Here is a 17,382-nt window from a genome sequence, read left to right on the forward strand (position 1 = left end):
TGTAAAAAAAAAGAACATGAAAAACTATCGACTGGAGCACAGGGCTATCGATAGGAAAGAAGCACAGGTGAAAAAACAAACACGACATCCTGATTGGCACATGCCGAAGCTCAGAACCTTATCCATGCTGGAAATGTATATTGCCGGGAGTTGAATCCGGCAGTTACAAAGTAAGACTTAGATAGGTTTCATTACGGTCTCCGTCGTTAAGGGTTTCTAATTTTATCCAATTAAGCTGAATCAAACACCGCTACGTTTACCAGACATTCAAGAAATTATTGCACCCATTCATAAGGATCGAGAACTCACCTGTATGCTTCGGCCAGCAGCGGGTTCTGTTTGATGGCCAGTGTCGAGAACTGGGCTGACTTTTCCAACCGCCGACACTGGAAGTGGATCGACGAGAGGAGCAGCAGGACGCCTGTATTGTTGCTCTCCTGACGCCACAGTTGCATGCAGTGGCGTTCGGCATTTTCGTAGTCCACCGCTTGGTACTCGCGATGTGCCAATTCCAGTAGGCCTACAAATGGGGAAAGGGCGAGACAAGATGTGTAATATTCAGTGCTGACATGCGGTACCTACAGTAAATATATGTGTGACCTTCCAAGTTGTGCGATATCGTGTGCCAAGGTCAAGTCAACCAACAATGCACTTTTTTTTAGAAGAAAGCATGATGCAGCAACCGCAACAAAATATCGATTGGGATGGAAAATCGATAGAACCACTAGAAAGTGGAAAGCATGCGGTATGGGTGTCACTGGCGTTGGTTTGGACTGCGTCCATTTAGTAGTTAACCGTGTCATGATGCTACTCATCACTGCAATATTGGCTAGGATTGCTTCTGCATAATTGAGGCTTTGACCTATTTAAATGAAAAGGGGTAATTCAGTGTATTCTGTTTTCTTCTAAGCTTTTTGCAAGCTTATCGCTTAACATAAATTACTTTAGAGCCAACTCTCATCCTTATAGTATATAGTTATTAATTGATAGCTGGGAAGGGAAGGAGAATAAAGAGCAGGAAAAGTTCCAACCCGAAATATCCATTTGACCGGAGCGGGGAACAGAACCCGTCAGCTCTCATCAAGTCGATTCAACAAAACCCTAAACATAAAAAGGATAAAATGCCCATTTTTAACTTTTTTTTAGCCATATCCTAAGGCTGTAAGTATCTTAAAGACAATAATAATAACCTTCTCTTTCTATGGGAAGATTTTTTGTAATTTTATATGATTCTTACACTGCTATCAACTTGAAGGTTTGTGGTATAATTTTATTATATTGCTGATGTAGTACGCCATACAACTATCACGATGTACTTCATGATTGATCTAAAATAATAATCGAAGTCCAAATCGAAAATCTTTGACATGGTCTTCTTTTGTAGCTACGCGTCTTACTGCGGAATCGTCCCATGCCTAGATTAGTATACATAATATATATGAAATGCTGTTCTTGGTCCCTGGTCCTGATGGTTTGCCAGTAATAGTTCAATAGCTGGAGATCTTATACATTGCCAAGAACATTACGTGATTTGTGCACTTCCCGCTCTCGCACACAATTGACATTCTATTTTTAAAAGCCACGCTAAACCAAGCAGCCGCCACGCCACGCCGCAGTAGTTACAGTGTGTCCGTGTGGCATATCGAACTATTTATTGCAGTGTCGTCAGTCAAACCAACAACAACGGCCAAGCGCGTACGCCGTACCTTGCGCCTATCCCTAACATATTATTCGAAGCGGATATAGGTAGGTAACTGCGAAGGCAAACGGAATAATGGTTGAGAAGCGCAATCGCGTTCCAACGAGCATAACAAAGACAGACGGGAATACAGTGCCTTCCTGTTTTTTCGACAACAATTTCGTCGCTTCCACATTGATATTGAAATAGTTTTTAAAATTAAACCATTTGTATGAGAAACTGCATATCATCCACTTTACACAATTTCGAGAAAACAACAAAAAACTGTTTTCAAACAAATTGGCACATATTTTCTTTTTTTTTCGGTACAGTACAGATCAATAGTTTTTGGCAAAACTAAACACCATGGGGCAATTCCAGTTCAAAAACTGCAAGCATTCATTCATTTATTTAGTCAACATCTAAACAGATAACACTGAATCAACAATTTGACGCCACAATACACGGTTCGAGGCCGCATCTCTCCATCCTCGGATACGCCCCACGCTCGCCAAGTCGTTTTGCACCTGGTCTGCCCATCTCACTCGCTGCGCTCCGCGCCGTCTCGTACCTGCCGGAACGGAAGCAAACACCATCTTTGCAGGGTTGCTGTCCGGCATTCTTGCAACATGTCCTGCCCATCGTACCCTTCCGGCTTTAGCTACTTTCTGGATACTGGGTTCGCCGTAGAGTTGGGCGAGCTCATGGTTCATTCTTCGCCGCCACACACCGTCTTCTTGCACACCGCCAAAGATGGTCCTAAGCACCCGTCTCTCGAATACTACGAGTGCTTACAAGTCCTCCTCGAGCATTGTCCATGTTTCATGTCCGTAGAGGACAACCGGTCTTATAAGCGTCTTGTACATGACACATTTGGTGCGGTGGCGAATCTTTTTCGACCGCAGTTTCTTCTGGAGCCCGTAGTAGGCCCGACTTCCACAGATGATGCGCCTTCGTATTCCACGACTGACATTGTTATCAGTCGTTAGCAAGGATCCGAGGTAGACGAATTCCTCGACTACCTCGAAGGTATCTCCGTCTATCGTAACACTGCTTCCCAGGCGGGCCCTGTCGCGCTCGGTTCCGCCCACAAGCATGTACTTTGTCTTTGACGCAGTCCAACCAGTCCAACTTTTGTTGCTTCACGTTTCAGGCGGGTGTACAGTTCTGCCACCTTTGCAAATGTTCGGCCGACAATGTCCATGTCATCCGCGAAGCAAATAAATTGACTGGATCTGTTGAAAATCGTACCCCGGCTGTTACACCCGGCTCTCCGCATGACACCTTCTAGCGCAATGTTGAACAACAGGCACGAAAGTCCATCACCTTGTCTTAGTCCCCGGCGCGATTCGAACGAACTGGAGTGTTCGCCCGAAATCTTCACCCAGTTTTGCACACCATCCACCGTTGCTTTGATCAGTCTGGTAAGCTTCCCAGTGAAGCTGTTCTCGTCCATAATTTTCCATAGCTCTACGCGGTCTATACTGTCGTATGCCGCCTTGAAATCAACGAACAGATGGTGCGTTGGGACCTGGTATTCACGGCATTTTTGAAGGATTTGCCGTACAGTAAAGATCTGGTCCGTTGTCGAGCGGCCGTCAACGAAACCGGCTTGATAACTTCCCACGAACTCGTTCACTAATGGTGACAGACGACGGAAGATGATCTGGGATATCACTTCGTAGGCGGCATCTGGGATGGTGATGGCTCGAAAGTTCTCACACTCCAGTTTGTCGCCTTTCTTGTAGATGGGGCATATAACCCCTTCCTTCCACTCCTCCGGTAGCTATTCGGTTTCCCAGATTCTGACTATCAGTTTGTGCAGGCAAGTGGCCAGCTTTTCCGGGCCCATCTTGATGAGCTCAGCTCCGATACCATCCTTACCAGCTGCTTTATTGGTCTTTAGCTGTTGAATGGCATCCTTAACTTCCCTCAAGGTGGGAGCTGGTTGGCTTCCATCGTCCGCTGAACTGACGTAGTCATATCCTCCGCTGCCTTGACATTCACTGCCTGTACTCTCAGCGCCATTCAGATGTTCCTCGTAGTGCTGCTTCCACCTTTCGATCACCACCAAGGAATGTAATTGTCGCTGAAAAATGCGAAAAACAAGCGACAAAAGAGAATAGCGATAACTCTTTGTCCTCATCTGCAGAGGATAAAGACATTGTTGCGTTCCATTTTATTTGCAACAAACATGGAGAGGTAATTGTTGAGAACTTTTCAAACTGCGATAACTTGTATATTTCAGAAGTAAAACACAAATCATGTGTACAGATGGTTAAGTTTATGTCTAAGCTATGATAACTGATACTGATTTAACCAAAAACATCATCGGAAACCGACTATTTCTCAAAATGAGCGGCAGGCGATCATTGTCCTATTCTGTTGCAGTTTGGGACAAACGCTTATTGCGAGTTGAGTTTGTCCCAACATTTACAAGAGAGGACAATGTTGTTGTCATTGGCAATGTTGTTATTTTACATTCCTTGATCACCACACGTTCGTCCGTCAAGATGCTCCCATCCTTATCCCGGCACATTTCGGCTCGCGGCACGAAGCCTTTGCGGGATGCGTTGAGCTTCTGATAGAACTTGCGTGTATCTTGAGAACGGCACAGCTGTTCCATCTCCTCGCACTCCGCTTCTTCCAGGCGGCGTTTCTTCTCCTGAAAAAGGCAGGTCTGCTGTCTCCGCTTCCGTCTATAACGTTCCACGTTCTGCCGGGTACCTTGCTGCAGCGCGACCGCCCGCGCTGTGTCCTTCTCCTCCAGAATCTGTCTGCACTCTTCGTCGAACCAATCGTTCCGTCGACTTCGACCCATATACCCGACGTTGTTCTCCGCTGCGTTGTTAATGGCTGCTAAAAACTGCAAGCAGTAATCCATAATTACGTTACGCTGGGATATGGATACTCTGAAGTAGTGCGTAACGGTGTAGATTCTAACATCGAATCCCAAAGTGTCAGGCGACCCGTGCCGAGGGGATGAATGGCCTGAGGGGTGAAACAATTAGCCAGGCAGTTAACGGAGCCTGTAATGCTGGGTAGACACTTTCTCGAGGTGCATTATGGAGTAAGATTTAACACACTGTGCTCTAGTTCTTACTATTCTTGTTGATACTTATGAGTGATGGTCGGAAGAGTATAGAACGACTTTAATTTGCTTTTAGATGACCCATCTTTTCCTCTTTTTGGATGGAGTCAATGAAGTAAATTATAAAAACGTAGCTCAATCTTAGGCTGGCTTCAAAGCCGACGACATGAAGCTCCAATCTCCAGAGCGCTGTTTAATTAGGAAAGAAGCGGATACGAATTTGGTGGATCTGCTGAACCCTCTGACTGATTAAAGCTCTGTGTAAAGGTGACATTCAGAAATGCCAAAACGCACTGAAAACGAATGTCTGTACAAAAACGAATTTGCAACTCATAAGAAGAAGCAAAGGGCTGCAAAATGGTGGGTTGACAACAAGGAAGGAGCGCCCAACAGAGCTCTGGTCCCCACAAGTTCCTATCTCACGCTTCCACGGGTCGTCCGATGACAAAACCGCCAGCTAAGGGTTGTGTATTTAGCTGGTAGTTCAGCCTGGACACTGTTGTTTTTCTGACATCAGCTAGAGTGAGAAGGTACGCCTCGAGAGTCTGTTCACCAGGTGGTGCGGCTCAAGCAGCGTCTGCCTGGTACTCAGCGGCTGATTAACGAAATGCTGTATCGCGTCAGCTATACCTAAGGTGGCAGTCCCATCAGCGCGATGTAGGTAACGCGACCCCGGTAATGTAGCTTACTGAAGCCTCTCAAATACCACGAAAAATGGAGATAGAAGATAAAGAGAACGTTAATTTTGGCAACCGTTCCGGCAACGAAATAAGGACTATGATTGGAAACTCGGTACCTGGAATGTCAGGACCCTAAATGAACCTGGACGAGTGAGCCTTCTGGCTCGCGGACTGCAGAAGGTTGGAGTGAACCAGGCCGCTATTCAAGAAGTCCGATAGCCCAGATCCGGAGAACGTGAATTCCGAGCCGTGGACCCCACGACCAACACTGCATTCAAGTATAACATCTATCACAGCGGCGGCGGAAAAGCAGAGCATGGAGTTGGTTTCGTAGTGATGGGCAAGCAGATGAAGCGAGTGATGCGGTGGAAACCCATTAGCGAACGAATCTGTGTGTTGAGGATACGGGGCAAATTCTTCAATAATTACAGCCTAATCAACGTTTACGCACCGACAAACGATAAATCCGACGACGTGAAGGACACGTTTTATGAATGTCTTGATAAAGCCTATGAAGAGTGCCCAAAGCATGACGTGAAAATTGCTATCGGAGACGCTAACGGTCAGGTCGGTAGAGAGGACTTTTCCCGTCCCATAATCGGTAGGGAGAGTCTTCATTCCGCTACCAATGACAACGGCCTACGGCTAGTAAACTTCGCTGCTGCCAGAAGGATGGCCATCAGTAGCACCTACTTTGCACGAAAGAACATCCGAAAGCACACCTGGAGGCACCCAAATGGTGAAACTTGCAACCAGATAGACCATGTTCTGGTGGATGGGCGCCATTTTTCAGATGTTATCGATGTGCGGACATTCAGAGGTCCGAGCATTGACTCTGATCACTACCTCGTTGTCAGTAAAATTCGATCACGGTTTTCAACTGTATCGAACGAAAGATCACAGCGAACGAGTATCGGCTGAGTACCGCCAGAAGCTCGACGAACGGATAAGTTAGCGACAACATCAACGATCTATGGGAGTCGATCCATAGAGCGGTGAGCACAACAGCACGAGAAGTGGAAGGCACTGCACAGAGGCAACCCAGGACGGGTTTGTTCGATGTGGAGTGTCAGAGAGTGACAGACGAGAAGAACGTTTCCAGAACATCTGGCTTCTGGCAACGTTCTTCTCGTCTGTCACTCTCTGACAGACTTGGTGTCGGGTACCCGATCGAATAGAGATCGGTACAAGGAAGCAAGAGTAGCCGAAAAACGAACCCACATCAGGAAGAAGAAAGAGTACGAAGAACAACTTATTAGTGAGGCGAAGGAAAAAATGGAGAAGAACGATATGCGGAGGTTTTATGAGTCTGTCAATGGCGTGCGAAGAAAGACAGCGCCGTCTCCCGTCATGCGCAACGACCAACGAGGGAATTTGCTGACAGATAAAACCGAAGTGGCTGCCAGGTGGAAGACACACTTCGAGACTTTGTTGAATAGTGGAAGTGACGCTGCATCGGTGAACAGAATAAGTGTTAGCGACGATGGACAAGCTGTGGAGTCACCTACACTATATGAGGTTAAAAAAGCTATTAAAGAGCTGAAAAACAATAAGGCTGCGGGGAAGGACCAGCTCCCGACTGAACTTTTCAAACATGGCAGTGAGCAGCTTTATGAAGTTCTGCCCCATAATATGTCGAAAATATGGGTAGACGAGGAAATGCCTGCTGTAGCTGGTTGGACGGCCTCATTTGCCCTCTCTTTAAGAAAGGGCACAGACTGGAGTGCGCCAATTACCGAGGAATAACCCTCCTTAATTGGGCGTACAAAATTATGTCCCGTATTCAGACCGCTTGAAGAGTCCTTCGTCGGCGAATACCAAGCAGGTTTTCGTGAGGGCCGATCAACGACGGATTAAATGTTTACCCTGAGACAAATCCTTGATAAATTCCGGGAGTACAATTTGCAGACACATCATCTGTTTATTGATTTCAAGGCGGCGTACTATTCAGTGAAACGGAGTGAATTATGGCAAATTATGTCTGAACATGGTTTTCCGGCGAAACTGATACGGCTGATTCGTATAACGTTGGACGGATCGAAATCAAGTGTAAGGGTTGCGGATGAAATATCGACGTCATTTGTTCCCTTAGATGGATTAAAGCAGGGTGATACACTCTCGAATCTACTGATCAATATAGCGCTCGAGGGAGCGATTAGGAGAGCTGGTGTGCAAAGAAGCGGTACCATTATCACAAGATCGCATATGTTCCTGGGTTTTGCGGACGATATCGATATTATCGGAATTGATCGCCGTGGAAGTGCAAAACGAAATACATGGTCGCTGGCAATCAACGTGGGTTCATTAGTGGTGGTGGTAGCGAAATGGTGCTGGATGGTGAAAAATTTGAAGTGGTAGAATTTGTGTATCTTGCAGAGGCGTCGCGTGGTCAATTCTTCAACCTGTGCACCGATCGGTGTATTTCGGTTTTCAGTTGTTTGATGTAGTTGTCAATGTATCAGCATTAAAATTACGAGTAAGCACGCGTCGGTAATACTTTTTTAAAAATTATATTTGTTAAAAATGTTAAGCATTCAATCATGTAAATTACACGAGTTGATAATTGTTCGTGCTTCCCGTATCAAAGTTAAATATTTTGAGAAAAAAAAACCTGATCTGAAAAAGGGATTTGAAATGACACATCCAATATGAACGATCTATCTTCAACCGTTTTTCCCATATGTTTCGTCTATCTGCTTCTAAGCTACATCTTATTTTTCGAATTAAGCTCAAACTAAACTTAAAGTGAAAGTGGGTATAATTGAAAAACAAACTAATCTGAGAATCATAATGCTTTTCAATATGACAAATAAGACAGCTATTCAATGAAACGGTATCTTTTAATTTTAATTCAAGTTATTTCGTAGAATGAGACAAGTAATAATAATTATGTGTTCATACAATTTAAATAAATGATTAGACAGGTAATACACATTTGTACTTGTCATAAGACGAGTTAGTACAATCCCATTGAATTCCACCACTTAATTGTATCTTGACAGATACGTATTTCGACCTCAAATGTAAGGCCGTCTTCAGTGTCTCGTACTTGACTCGACTTGTCGAGTCGAGTCAAGTACGAGACACTGAAGACGGCCTTACATTTGAGGTCGAAATACGTATCTGTCAAGATACAATTAAGTGGTGGAATTCAATGGGATTGTACTAACTCGTCTTATGACAAGTGAAGACATGCCACTAAAAAGCTCAAAATAATTTTCTTATCACACATTTGTAATTAGCATGCCATACATATCAGAAAAATGGGGCTCTGCAATGAAGCTTATACAGATATGTTCCGTTTTTATAAACACTGTCCGTGAGTTTCAGTTGATAAAATCAGAACAGTGACAAAATCGGAATAAGCCGTTCGCCACATTGATTTGAGAAAGTTAACTCCTTGTATGCTGCTGTAAACACGCTCAAAGCAGGCGATTTGTTTATGTCTTATGATCACATAAATATTTTTGGGCATATATCTCAGCTTAGGACATTTTTTTTGTAGACATATTTCTTGATGCATTCAAGGATATGTACTCCAGAATAGTTTGGACGGCCTAGTACATCCGAAAAAGTATTTCAACGATTTTTCAGTTATATATATACCAATGTAATCCTTCGTCCTAAAGTAATTCGCGAAGTCGAAGCAAATTCTGCTCTTACCTCCTATGTAAAACTCCATTGCTATCTGTCAGAGTTTGAGTGAAACATGGCCGCCATCTCCTCCGCTCTGTTGCTCTACTGCAAAAACCCATAAAGAACTGTCTTTGGTTGTGTGAAGAATTTTGCTTCGACTTAAGGGCAAATAAACCCTTATCACTTTTATTTCGATGAGGGGAAGTCGGTGAAAAGAATCCTCTCTTGTTAGTTACGGTCTTATTACCGTTAGTGCTTGAAATATTATAACTACAACATTGAACATAAAACTAATCCAAGTTAGTTTATTTTAAAAATGATTGAATTTTCTTGTTGATAAAAACGGAATAATTTTGTTGACGAAATCGGAGCGTGATAAAATCGGAACGTGATAAAATCGGAACGTGATAAAATCGGAACATATCTGTAATCTAAACGTTACTCAATTATTAATTATTCTATTTTAGTTTATTTCTTAGATGAATCTTTTTTTTCCGAAGGGCTGTTTTCATACCACGTGGACAGATGTCGAACATTTTTAGATGTGTACTTCCCTCCATCAGCGTACACATCTGATCATGCAATTTTTCATTAATTTCTACCGCTAATCTACCCGCTAAGTTGTCTACATGGTATACGAATAGCTTTTGGATATTGGATTTGACGAAAAAATTCATCATAAGCCATAATCCCAATATTAAAACGCTTGTGATCCAATGTGCTTATTCAAACCCGGACTTTCGCCATGGAACGCTTTGAGAGAGCAGAAAATTCATTTAATCACCGCCTCTTTTCTTTTTCTATTTTGTTCCGATTGCGCGCTCTTCAACCAAACGCGCATGCGCTGTTCGAAGCGGTATGGGTTACCTACTCGGTAGGCACCAAACCGATGAGCTTTTCTGCATCGGCACCAAACCGTGCACTGCAAACGATGAACGCTTTGGCTACCTATACATCGCCGATTGCGGTTAAAGCGAATGACCTACACATACAAAATAATGCGTGTATGATGCATGGCAAACCGTTCTCTGCTGAAAGTGCACGTGTCGGACAACATGTGGCGGTGCGTCGCCGTTTCGGTATCGTGGAGTAAAATATAACGCGCCCCCATCGTAGCATTTCGGTTGCCTCATATCACATGTCGCCTGTAAAAATTCCGTGCATATTTTACGATTATGTATTTATACTTGTACTAAACATATGACAAATGCAGCACATGATCCAAGTATTTGTATAAGAATGACAAGAAATCTTTTGAGAGTTTAAATGTTAGGGACAAAATTGCTACCTGTGCAGTGCACAGGTTGCACATGCGGACGCGACGCAGTATCTTGGAACATTAGTGACGTGCGATAATGATGTTACCCTCGAGGTGAAAAGGCGTAACAGTCAAAATTTATTCCTTCTGGTTCTTCGTCCACATATTGTGCGGTTAGCAGAACGATCGCCCGATCATCGAAATGTTGTTCTGCTCTGTGCGGGTGAGTAAACTAATTAGAAAGTGAAGATGCAGTTCGCGTCAGTAAGCAGAACGATCGGCTGGTCATCAAAGATATTGTTCTGCTTTGTGCGGTTAGCAGAGAGATCCGCTGGTCATCGACAATTTTGTTCTGCTTAGTGCGGTCGGTAATTAAAATAATTAGTGTTCGTTCGATTATCTTTTGAATTGATCAAACTACACGCTATACACGGCATACCGTTTACCAAAACGAACCCTGCCACAATACCTACCCCATATATCCAACATCCCAGTGTTTTCTCGTGGAAGTGCAGATGACTCGTCGGCTTCTATCAAAGCGAGTATCATGTCAACATTTTCCTACCCATTCCTTAATTGACCTGCATTCGGACACGGCCGGCGCTGGTATTGCTTATTTTTGGGTCACCAGTTCTTACACATTGAAGATGATGTTAGTCCCAAACTTCATCTGTTGGTTCTCTGTGTAATTATAGCTGACCTGGCAATAACAGAGTAGCAACCGTGGGCGGTCAATCATGCTCATGCTCATGCTCACATATATAGCTATATATGTAGACGAACTATCAGAAGGAATTAATTTTGGCTGTTACGCCCTTTTCAAATGTTGATCTAGAAATAATGCCTTCTTTAAACGAATGCGTTTGCCCGGTAGAAAGCAGACAGATGAGATGATCATCTTCTTCTTCTTATTGGCATTACTTCCTCACACTGGGACAGAGCCGCCTCGCAGCTTAGTGTTCATTAAGCACTTCCACAGTTATTAACTGCGAGGTTTCTAAGCCAAGTACCCATTTTTGCATTCGTATATCATGAGGCTAACACGATGATACTTTTATGCCCAGGGACTTCGAGACAATTTCCAATTCGAAAATTGCCTAGACCGGCACTTTACGATACATACACAAAATGCTCAAATACACGACGTTATTCGTTCAAATTAACATTTTGAAGTCTGACTGAATTTGCCCTATAGTAGACCCCAAGGGGGTCCATAATAGGAAATTGCTTCCCTATTAGGGTGGTTCAAAAAATCGATTTTGCTCCACAGTGCTCATACGATTCTTTATCATGTTCTGAGTGTCCTCTGAAAATTTGAGCTCATTTGGATTAAAAATGATTTAGCACAAGCGATTTCAAGTTTGCATGCAAATTAGTATGGGGAAATTTATTTTTTCAGTATACTGTAAATGACGCTTCCGCATTAAGCGCAGGTTAAAAGAAAACCTACATAGCTAAAAGGAATACTCAACAGCTTTCACCCAACGAAAACCGCATGTGGATTAATCGCCCCAATAATTATTAATCGATTTTAATACAGGTTGCGAATCTTTAGTCATGATCGTTAAACATCTTTAAGGGCATCACTGAAATGTGCAGTGCAACATAGTAGCCTGAATTTGTGTGTGCTATCTTTCGCGCCACAAGCAGCAATGTTGCCTGTTGAGAAGTTATGCAATTAGCTACAGAAAACCATGGTATAGATTAAATTCGATTACTAATTATTTAAACGATTAAACAAGATGCGGTTTTCACTGAGTGAAAGCTGTTGAGTATTCCTTTTAGCTATGTAGGTTTTCTTTCAACCTGCGCGTAATGGGGAAGCGTCATTTACAGTATACTGAAAAAAAGTATTTCCCCATACTAATTTGCATGCAAACTTGAAATCGCTTGTGCTCAATCAGTTTTAATCCAAACGGGCTCAAATTTTCAGAGGACACTCAGAACATGATAAAGAATCGTATGAGCACTATGGAGCAAAATCGATTTTTTGAACCAACCCATTCCCTATATTCGACACTTCATTTTATTTTTATGTTCCGTTTCAGGACGTTCTTCTTCCCTATTATGGACCCCCCAAAATATCCCTATAATGGACACTCTCGTGTTTATTTTTTTAGAATTGTAAAAAATCATCTAATTTTACTTCCCATAGTAATTCCAATGCATGTAATCAATTCATAGGACTGTAAGGTAGGTTCTCCTGATGGAATTTCATAGCAGAATGTTTACATTGTGCTGTAATAATGAAAAAATGGCTAGAGGGTCCACTATTGATTGTTGGTCCACTATTGAGCACTTTACCCCATTACACCGCGAAAATTCCGAAGAATTAAAAAAAACATGGAACTTTCTGAATGAATTCCAAGTTCTAGAAGAATTTACCCAAGATGTTCCGTAGATTTTACCGAGGAAATTTTGAAACATTTTGCAAAAAAATTTAATAAATTGCCGAAAAATATTTCCGACAAGTCGAACTTAAAAAGTCACTCGAATCGAAAATGACACTTTTAATTTAAACAAAATCAAACAAAAATGCGTTGGAAGAAATAAGACTTCCATTGGATAACGCTTATTCTCAAAAACAGGGCAGCACTGTATTACGATTCCATTTTTTATCCGCGATTTTCCCTTCTAACAAAGATTGGCTATGTAGAGGAAGGTAGTAGCGGTGTTATTAAATATATAAAAAATGAGAAACGAAGAATCATGAAAATGATTAAGAAAAATCAACAATAAAATGATGTTCAACTTTCTGTTGGTCTAGAAGTTGATAATAACGAGAAATAGCATTGAAAATCCACTAGGTCCGCTAAGCGTACGCTTACGCTATGACGCAAACACCCGTCATAAGATTCTTGAACGGAGAAAACTATTTTACACTCTATCGAGCGCTGATACAAATGACCTAATCGCAGCTTGGAAGGCTCGATGCTTACATTAGTAAGACTAGAAAAAACATAAAACTAGTTAGAGGCAAACTTACCGACTGACGACAACTGTTGGTTCTGATCGATTTTGACACTGTTCTGGACGACCTGCTGCTGCTGGACCTGGACCTGAATGGCCTGCTGCGGGGCCTGCTGTTGAATAACCACCGTCTGGGGTTGCTGCTGTTGCTGTTGTTGGACCTGGATCTGCTGCGGCACTGGCGAGGGCTGAGCCGCCGCCTGAGCGCCGGGAATTTGACCCTGCATTTTCTGCACCACTTCAATTTTCCTGCGTTTTCTGATTCCGATAGCACTATCACCACAATCGGCCGGACTTATCTGGCGCGTGACGGACAATCACACAAGGAGAAAGAAAAAACACGGTTGCGATAATTTCGCAAATTAGCACCAAGATTTATGGATCTTTGTTGGATGGTTTTATCGACACAACACTGAGTAGCCACAATGAGGAAGCTCACATTCAGAGAATATCACACCAAATAGTCACGATATTAACAGGCCAGGGTGTACCCCGGGTTTGCGTACGCGTATTCACTATTAAGATTGCCTATTTTTTCCAACTTTCCAAACAACGAAACACGCGAAAATATTTACACGACTGCATTAGTGAAGGAAGGAAGAAAGTCAATCGCCATATTATTTGCCCTGCCTAGTTGGTGGCCACCGTCCAATCGAGGCAGCTTGTTCCTTCCTATCTGGTGCTCTGTGTGTCGACTGGCATAGACCAGAGAGATGATGATGATAGTACGGAACGGGCGTGCGTGTGAGAGTACGGCCTTGCCTAATGGTTCCACACTTACACTGGTAGCGTTTGGCGATGTAAAACGACTGAAAGATAAGCACCCCATAATATAATCGAAAAAATACCGATCAAACATCACAAATGCTCAGGGACAAATAAAGGTGCAACACACGATTTGTAAATTTACAAGACCGTTTTGGAACTCTCCATGAATTTAGTTTATTCTAAAATTAAGATTGTAATAGTTTCGAAAAGTCAATGTTATTTGTTTAAACTAAAACTATTATTTTTGTTAAAATTTAAGTGTGATCAATCAAGCTACATGATTTGAAACTGTTCATTTCATTTCGTTTAATCTTTCAAAGTGATTTGGTAATATTTTTTTCATGAATTTATTTGAATAGCGCAATCAACAGAACAGCATGAAAGCTATTGATTGCAGTATTCAAATTAATTCATGAAAAAAATGTTACTTAGGTCCTTTTGAAAAATTAAGCGAGATTTGTGAGGTAGATTATCACGATATTGATCATGTCGTGTGGGCGTGCGAGAAGCATCGTAGACCCAGATCTGCAATAACTGAACATCTCCGAGTCCGAGGAAAACAACCGAAGTCTATTTATTAGGGAAGTGTTGGCGGGCCTTGATATTGAGTACATGTTACTTGTTTACCAATTTTTGAAAATTACTGATGCTAGACTGTAATCAAAGTCTGCCCGTCCCCTTGTATGTCGTACCCCATTACGAATGTCTTCCTCTTGTTGTCCATTTCAATGTCTGTCGTTAATGTCTTCCTCTTGTTGTTGTCTCCCAAAAATAGTTTGTTAGTCCCGTTACAGATGTGAAACATCTCCAAGGATGTCAGCTATGTGAACATCAGCATTGTAATTAATTAGGCACCCTAAATTCCTTCCCTTTATTGAATTTTTCAAAATCTCGACCAAACCGCGAGTCTTTCGGTTTCCTAAAACGAACATTAGTGTATAAGAATCATGAAAAACTGTATTTGAAAAGCATGATTTCGACCCCGTTACGCTTCACGGCAAATGAGCCTTCTAAATAAACGGTAATTTAAAAAAAATGAAGATATAAGAAAAGAATAGTAGTGAAAAGTAGACAGTGAGTACTTTAAAAAATGTTCAATGAATGAAATGGGACTTTCATTGTGCTGCCTTACAAAATGCACACGACGACAAAAAATGTTGTTCAATACATAGGGGTTGTTCACCATCGACGACGACAAAAATTGGGGGAGAAACATAAAACATTAAAGGTGACTAACATTTACCTGATAAATACAGAAATTAAAAACAATATAATTAACGCTTTATTTAAATGGACAAACCAGGATAAATATGAGTTTCAGTTGAAAGGAAGAAACAATCACCTCATTTCGATCTACAGTGCCTCCTAGTTTTATGGAACATTTTTTTCATTATCTTATATTTACAGTTTGCTTTGTAGTCGCGCGTCTTACCACACGGCTAAGGAGGACCCCACGAAGACTACTAATACATATTTTGTTAAACATTTGTAGCAGATGATTTGTCAGATTAATGTCATTGGTTTATTAGGCTAATTAGAATTTATGTTTTTGTTTTTGTTAATTTTCTCATTAACCCGACTTTTCCGATTTATCTTCAATATGTTGAGTTTATCTGAATTACAAAAATTATCCAAATTGCACGGAATTCCCAATTTCGAATCCACCCAATATTTACAGTTTTTATAATCTTAACTAAGTAAACTAATAAAGGCGCATCTAAAAATTGTTTATTTTTTTCAATTTGAACCTAGTTTAGTACACCAAATAAAAATATTTTAACTTGATCCTCCCTTCGACCGCCTTGCAGGGTGGCCACTCAATTTCCATTTTCAAATTCCCGGTTTTTTCCCGGTTTTCCCGGTTCACATATACAAACTTCCCCACATGTGGTGCATCAAAAATGGGATATGATCAACGAATAGGTTTTTGGATGCATTGGACAAATTCGTGTTAAAACTGAACTATCAGAAAAAATAAGCCAACTGCTCTCACAGAAACTTTATTCAAAAATGTATACCTCATGCTCTAAAAATATTATATTTTATTGGTTGATAAACCTCATTAAAATTATTACATAATGTGTCTTTGCTAATAATGAAAAATAACTTCGACATAAAGATCCAGAAATCACGACGGCGGGGTTATCGGCGTCAAGTCGAGATTAATTTTAGTCGGCGGCATAAATCGGCGTGGCAATACTTTTACTTAACATTTGATTTTTTTAACATTTGATTGAACAAATTTTTTTAAGGATTTTCCAGGATTTTATTTACTAAATTTTGTTAAAATATCAAAACTATCCCAATTATTTTAAGGGAATTCTTCGAAATCTCATCGGAAAATTCTTCGGAGCCCCCTCGGGAAATTTATTGGAAAATTCTAAAAAAAATCTTCGGAATTTTCAACCGCATTTTTTTGTCAAATCCTTCGGAATTTCTCCAGCATTTTTTTTTTCGAATTTTCATGTAGAAAGTCTTCGAAATATCTACGGGATATTTTTCGAAAGTTTCCTTAAAAAAAATCTTCACATTTTTTTGAAAATGTTTTTTGGGAAGTTCTTCAGCGATCTCCAGAATTTCCTCGGCAAGTTTTCGAAATTCCTTAGATTTTTTTTTAAATTTTCTTCGGGAAAATCCCCAAAATTTCCTCAGGAAATTCTTCGGGAATTTTTCGAGAAATTTTTCGGAATTTCCTCGACAAATTCTTTGGATTTTTTTCGGAAAATTTCCTCTGGAAATTCTTTGAAACCTCTTTGAGATTTTCTTATTTTCTTTTAAATTTCCTCAGGAAATCCTTTTAAACTAAGTCCGGTATTTTTCCGGTATTATTTTGGCTGTTTTTTTGGGAAATTCTTCGGAATTTCCTCAGGAATTCTAAAGAGTTTCCTTGACAAATTCTTTGGATTTTATTTGGAAAACTTATCGAAACAAATTCAGATGGATTTGGAAAACTTATCGAAACAAATTTAGATGGATTCAGAATTGCAAAAAAAGTGTCTTCATTTTGCAATGACGAATTTCCAAAGTTCTAAAATCTCTGCAACTTTAAAATAATTTCTTCAAAATGTATTTTTTGCAATTCCTAATACCTGGTAATACAGTTCGTCTTTGAGTAATAAAACGGCCTAATTCTCCATACCAACGAAATGGGTGCTTTAATGAACATTATGCAACTCAAATTCAAGATTTGGTATTCAAATACCACCCAAAAATTTTTAAACTGTGAAAATACTCCGAAAGCAATGAATAGATTTCAAATGTTGAAAATATATAAAATGAGAACAGACAGATTTTTTTAAAT

At 41.1% G+C, this 17,382-nt stretch overlaps 1 protein-coding gene across 4 annotated transcripts in view; it reads right to left on the minus strand.

Annotated features, from left to right (window-relative positions):
- Nucleotides 1-17,382, minus strand: part of LOC134210632 (UDP-N-acetylglucosamine--peptide N-acetylglucosaminyltransferase 110 kDa subunit) — a 113,162-nt gene that overhangs the window by 78,550 nt on the left and 17,230 nt on the right. For 3 of the 4 annotated variants that reach the window (XM_062686778.1, XM_062686777.1, XM_062686780.1), the window contains 2 exons: nt 13,330-13,612; nt 310-520 (listed from right to left, as the gene is read on the minus strand). In XM_062686778.1, coding sequence (XP_062542762.1) covers nt 310-520; nt 13,330-13,612 — 494 coding nt within the window. Of the gene's footprint in view, nt 1-309; nt 521-13,329; nt 13,613-13,752; nt 14,009-17,382 lie in introns of those variants that run through there. The other variant, XM_062686779.1, reaches the window with a different exon arrangement.

Source organism: Armigeres subalbatus, chromosome 2, assembly GCF_024139115.2.
Source record: "Armigeres subalbatus isolate Guangzhou_Male chromosome 2, GZ_Asu_2, whole genome shotgun sequence".
NCBI classification, from domain to species: Eukaryota; Metazoa; Arthropoda; class Insecta; order Diptera; family Culicidae; genus Armigeres; species Armigeres subalbatus.